Source organism: Topomyia yanbarensis, chromosome 3, assembly GCF_030247195.1.
Source record: "Topomyia yanbarensis strain Yona2022 chromosome 3, ASM3024719v1, whole genome shotgun sequence".
Classification (NCBI taxonomy): Eukaryota; Metazoa; Arthropoda; class Insecta; order Diptera; family Culicidae; genus Topomyia; species Topomyia yanbarensis.
This window is the reverse complement of record NC_080672.1, coordinates 170,411,281-170,417,750: the sequence shown is the minus strand read 5'-3', so window position 1 is coordinate 170,417,750 and position 6,470 is coordinate 170,411,281. Positions and strand designations below refer to the sequence as shown.

The 6,470-nt window shown below is 33.8% G+C and overlaps 1 protein-coding gene across 9 annotated transcripts in view; it reads right to left on the bottom strand.

The window, feature by feature from the left end:
* Positions 1-1,959: 1,959 nt before the first annotated feature.
* Positions 1,960-6,470, bottom strand: part of LOC131692514 (uncharacterized protein CG3556) — an 82,579-nt gene continuing 78,068 nt past the window's right edge. For all 9 annotated transcript variants that reach the window (XM_058979606.1, XM_058979604.1, XM_058979611.1 and 6 more), the window contains one exon: positions 1,960-5,907. In XM_058979606.1, coding sequence (XP_058835589.1) covers positions 5,846-5,907 — 62 coding nt within the window. In that variant the 3' untranslated portion in view covers positions 1,960-5,845. The remainder of the gene's footprint in view (positions 5,908-6,470) is intronic.

Genomic DNA, 6,470 nt, shown 5'->3' with positions numbered 1-6,470 from the left:
ATCTTCTAGTACAATAATTTTGGTGAATAAGCCTCCAAGAAGTAATTATGGAGAATTAACAATTTCAGAAAATAATTAAAGATTTTCATTAGTAAAGTTATCATTATTTTTATAATTGATGGTACAACAATTCATCAAATTCTCATTAAACCCGATCCTGACGCGCTAAAGACAAACAGAAAACGCCGCTTTATATCATTTTTCTTCTATTTTCCAAAAAACAATATGTGGTCTAAGCATATTTGAATTGTTTTATTTTTTGGAACATTATTATTTTTTGATGAATTGCAAAAAAATGTCGAAGGTTAGATTACAAAAACTTATATAACTCATACCCTATTAGCCGTAACTATACACTTTCTTAAGCAAAAATAAGCCCCTATGTTTGGCTCAACTATTTGAAATGTTTCCTATACTTTTAAAAAAATTTAGATACCTAGTTTTGAAGAAAAACTAATGAAAAACACCTAAAATTAAACATTTTATCAAGTTTTTAAGGCTCTGTCGCTCTTATAATCCACAATTTGTACAAACTAACTAACCAAACATCTCCATTTGGATCTCCAGAAAAATAAAAAAAATACTGAAAAATCTAAGACAGTTCAGGAGCACTTCAACAAGCATGAATTTGAAATTTTACCCAAAATCGGCCCATTTTACAAAAAATCAAAATTCGCCAGTAGTAGGGAGCGTTTTACCAAATTCACTCCGAAGAAGAAAGTGGTCCTGATATCCTAACCTTTCATTTAAGAAGTGAGCCCGATGACTTTTTTAACATGATGTCATTTTGGGACACCCTAGTCAGTACGAAGCACGAATCAACAACAGACATCTATTCGCTGCCTGTTGCCTTTTTGGCTTCATTGCGCACTTGATACTAGGATTGTTATCTGGTTTCTTGTTGTAACAAGATGGCACAACTTGTTCAATCGAGAAATTTGTGCTTGTCACTGACCTAACCGAATTTCAATATTCTGAAAACACCAATTTAATGTGATTCAAAAACCCAGCAACATATCTAAGTCAGTTTCAATGGCATTTGCATTCAATAGAGTGCGCGTCACTCAGAAAATCAAGCGAAAGCGTCTTTGAACACCAGCGCCTACTCGTTTAGTGAGCCATTCACGCTACTTCAGGAGGGGCAGATATAAAGCTTTCAACAGTGTAGAACTTGGGTGCTTATGGACAAACAATTTTACCTTCGTTTTGTAGGTGAACCCAACTCCTATCAGAATAATTGATAGTATAATTATACTTTTTGCCCATAGTGAAGTTACACCGGTTTGAAAACAGGCCAAAATAAAAGCAAAATTAGCTATAAGTCTTTACACAGCATTTATAGCTATTTGGTCTCTTCGAAAAAGTTGGGTGTTTTATAATGATAAAAAATACATTAAAACATTATTAACGCGAAAAATCAAAAACAAAAAAGTTATAAGTAAAAATAAGAATTGAAGGAGGTTATCATAGAAAACATCTCATAACTCGAATACTGTGAGTGACAGAGACAACATGCCTTCCGCAAAATTATAAAAATGCTCTCCTCCACAACTGTGTCTAAGAGGCCCAAGCGCTATCTCTTTCGGTTCAAAAGTTAAATTTTCTGTAGCCTACCATGATCATATTGCCAAAAGATAGCTCTTTTTATACATACAAACATTGTAGAACATGTCAAATCGCTAATATGGCTGGTAATAGTGAGACACTGGTCTCCAACGTTTATTGTGGCAGTAAAAGACTCGAACTCGAAATTTGTATTTAGATGTTCGGTTTCGGACTAATAAAAAACATTAACATTTGTGTAGCTTTTCATGTGTTTATTTCAATATTCTAAGCTATTGTTCATGTATTCCTTTGTGTATATAATCGTCATATGAATAATCAATTCATCTCATAAATATGTATGTCGTTTCGTAAATGCTACATACTGTTAAACAAATTATGCACTGTAAAACAAAATAATTCATTTTCATTTATTTAATCCACCAGTAATAATTTTACCTTTTCCTATTATATAAGAAAATATATTAGTCTTGCATGAAATGTATATAATGCTTCTGTGTAAATCATTAAACGAATCAACTCTACAATTGAAATTCTAGTGTCATGGTTATCGATGGTATAGAGTGCCAATTTAAGCTCATTAGAAATGAAAACACGTCCGATGTTATAACTAAATAATTCAACAAATAAGCTGTCATTGTTGTTCATCAGTTACAAATTTCATAAAATTAAAAAATGACAATTATATAAAATGAGAAAAAAAAATACTTCAATCTTCGACCGATTTCGACAATTGCATAATTATTGTACGCTACTGATTTGAAATAAGATTTTTTTATTTTCAAACTAAATTCAGATAGAGCTGCTCTTCAGAGCTGTCATTGCTTTATAGTACGACAGAATATTCGTAGAAGTTTTCAATATATGTTTACTGAGATTTTTTGCATATTATTTAGAAGGTGATATAATCTATTTCGCTAGTTTGAGGTTTTTTTGCCAGCTAGCACTGCTCGGTGGACCCATGTGTTACATTTGTTCAAATAACTGTAATCATCTCCAGTTAAAAGTAGTTGAACGCGCAAGTTATCAAACAATTTTTTCATATGATAAACAATAACAGCTGAAGAGGAACAACTATTGCTACTACAGACTGGTTGGACGCCTAATTTGGCAAAATCTACCTGATATCTATTACAAACTAAGAAACTAAGTTTATCGATCTTAAAAAATGTTACATGGTAAATGCTAGTTTCGCGGATAGCATAGAATAGTTTTTGCGAACACTAAGTTATGTGTGCTAAGATGGTCTACAACGTAATAGGGTTCATCCAGTATTTATTTTGAGTGACAGGTATTGTTGCTTCAATCCAAAGAAACAGATTTATTACTCATCATTGTACCTTAAATGTTTACATAACCTTTTAAAAGTATATATTTAGCTTGACAAGCGGTTTGTTTTCTCCATATTGTTTATGCTATTTTTAAGTGAATAACTTGTATGTATGTATGTCTCGCATTTAATCTACATTGATGTATTTAGTTTTCCACTTTTACAATCACTTAATACTCTTGTTGTTGTCTTCATACAATGCGTAAATTATTGTCTTTATTGATGCTTAAAAATAAATTTCCTTTGATCACATTATAACTGTATCGGAATGTGTACATTTGCTTATTTTTCGTTTTCTTTAATTCAACTTTGCATTACGAAGGGCATATCATTGGCTGAGTTGCAGTAGGCGAGAGTGGTTTGTAGTTAGTGGGATCATCCCGCCATGATTCGATAAAATTAAGAAAATCTCAAAATATTCCAAGTTGTAAAAGTTGTACTTTTAATCACTCTTCTCAGGAAAAAGAAGAATAATGATAACAATGATGTCTCCACCCTATTGGATGCAAGAACACACCACAAATGTAATTATTTTTCGAAACAATGCAATTTGCATTTTTTTGGTTTCATTAATTTCCATTTTCATGCTATTTGCGTCATCACCTTTATTTTGCACGGTGTGTGACTCACTCCATCTACGTGACCTTTCTCACATAAAATCAAAATTGCTGATTACTTCGACGATCGATCTAAGGACCATTATGTAACGCATGAAAAGCGGATGGGGGTTTGAGCTTGCGTTACTTATTGTTATAGCGTTGCTTATTGTGGCGTTATTTATTTTTAAGCAAAACAACAATTTACTGTCAGTTGAATCCACGTGACCGCGCCACTTTAATCTGCGCGAGCTTATGAAATAATGTGGTATCAAGAATCAATGAAACCTATATTTATAATTACCATGATCTGTGTTAAGTCACAGAAAATCAAGTGCTATTTTGAAATATATTGCTCCAAAAACGCTATCACATCCAAGATAGCACCAACAACACCCCCATCTATTTATTTTTGGGAGCACAAATAGTAAACTAAAGTAAATAAGTGTTCCTTAACTTACTATGTTAATGGCAGGTTATCATTAAAAATGCTTGAAAAAATGTGGCGCTCAGTTCGGTTTGACTAAACGCAGGCCATTTAACATTTGAGTCAATGTGTTGATCAGAGATAGCAGACACTGCATTAACTAATGCCTTCAATTTGGTATGATGGATAGAAAGCTGCAATGAATTAGCATCATACGTTAATATCAAAAGCTTGTTCGCCACCTAAAAACACATAGATGTCATGAAATATTCAATCAAAAAATGAAATATTTCTCACAGATATGGCAATTTTTCGTGGATATTTGATCAAATTTACCTATGTGTTAGTGGATGACAAAAATTAGGTCGTAGAAGACTTCAACTAGCCTCATGATCTGTTTTTCTATACTGCTATGAAACGAGATGAGGTAACAAACTAATTCTAAGAGATAGACTTAGACTTAGTTTCCCAAGAAATATTTGGTTTGGTCGGCCATCTTCAACAGTGGTGGAATATCAATTAGGAAGATTATTTACAGAAACGATTTTAGTGCAGCCATAATGTACTCTTTCTGTTTTAGTCAGATTTGGCATTTTCTCACTAAATCAGTGATGTTTTGCATATTTAGAAGCAAATAATGTATTTATTTCATCGAAATAGCCAAATCCACCGAACTCTCCGGAGATACGTCCTATCATGCTAAATTGAGCTCTCGTGATGAGATAACTTTTCTAAGACGCACTTCTTTCGACGGTATTTTTGAAAGCCCTTTTTACACATTAAAGAATTGTGTATTTTTGGATAGAACGAACATACGGCCATATTTGTGAGAAACATTTCAATTTTTCGTTGAATATTTAAAGAGATCTATTCCTTTTAAGATGTTCAGATTCTGTCGCGGACAAGCCTTATTAGTTTCAAAATAGTCGTTCACGCCAACTTTTCCTGCGTAAGACGGATTCGACCTGTGTCAATCGATGCGTCCTTAGTCCAGCGAAAATGTGATATTGGCAGTTTTCTAATACAACATATTGCAAACTATTAAATGCACGTTGTGTTCAAATAAATAAATTATTATAAAGACCCTGTTAGTAGTATGCGGCTCGAAACATGCAATTTTACAAACAAGATTTAATTTGTAGCCATTACAGCGCATAAATCCTGGATAGTGTTTTAGTTAAATGCAATTGTGTTCGATCAAATGGTCACTACTCTTTATATTATCACTAGTAAATATTGAATTTGATTTGATAACAAATTTTATCTCATGTCGAAAGAATGATAATTGTAATTTCTATAAATACAAAAAAGTTGAGTTTGAGCAATATTCTTGTGGTTGTGGTCCAACAGCACGAAAAAAATTAAGCAACGAGCAATCTGTAACCCCTACGAATGAGCTGTATTATCGTACCGTTGAATGGGACGGGATGCTATAAACATAGGAAAATAGATGTTTTAAATAGTTATCACCCCTTCCCTACTGTGTTAGGTCCTATTATGAGCTTCCATCTGGTTGTCGAGTAATGAGATTGGAAGATAGTGGCTTGCAGCTTCTCTCTTTTGATATTTAAATGCATACACTTGCTTTGTTGTTTCACATAAACGGTAGAAAGCGGGTGTTAACGAATAAATTTTCTACTGGACACTTCCCGTAATGATGGTTTTTACTTTTTTCAGTCACTCCTGTTATCGCTCAAGCTTATCTCGACTTTGTGTTCCCTAATACCATTGTTTCTTTCGCCTTGTCCAATCCGCGTTGTATTTTTTGCAAGCATGCTACTCCCGGTCTGCCCGAATAGAACATTTCCGTTTTTGTTAATATAGATGAATCCGCCTCAGTGATTTCTTTGCATTCAGGGTGGTTATGTATTTCCGCATAGACCACTTCTGAGACGGAAGCACACTGCCGGAAAGCTTTGGGAAAGTGCTTTATAGTTTTTTATACCAATAGAGGTAATGTTCGCCGTCCTCGACTAGAAGTTCATCAACACCTTAAGATGGAAACAGATAGAAAACAGAATAATTAATATGCAAATTTAAACTAGTCTGATTTAAATTACTGGGAGTGGGCGTAGCGTATTGGTAAATCGATTGCCTTGTACGCAGCGCACCTGGGTTCGAATCCCGACCCCGCACATATGGTTACAAATTTTTCCTAAGAGGTTTTTCTAACCCGAAGAGGCGAAGGTTAAAATCTCTATAATTGAAATAAAATAAAAAATAAAATTACTAAGGTAAGACAGTAAAAGCCGATTACAAAAGTGTCCTAGCAACAGAAGGTGTTGAGAAGCCGCATCGTTACTTGCCAAGAACCGTCGACGGAATTCGTCCACGGAGAACGTGCCTAAGTGATTGTCTCTCATCGAATAACATACAAAAAATGGTCCTTATCCGGACTATCCAATCATCACAGAAAGAGTTGGAACTCAAATTTTCTTTGTGAAAAATAAATTTCTTCTTATTGGCTTCTTTATTTAACGATAATGTTAGAACATACCGTAAACGTCAATTACGGTGAGTGCGTTTGTTTGTACACTAGCTTTTTCTATTCAAA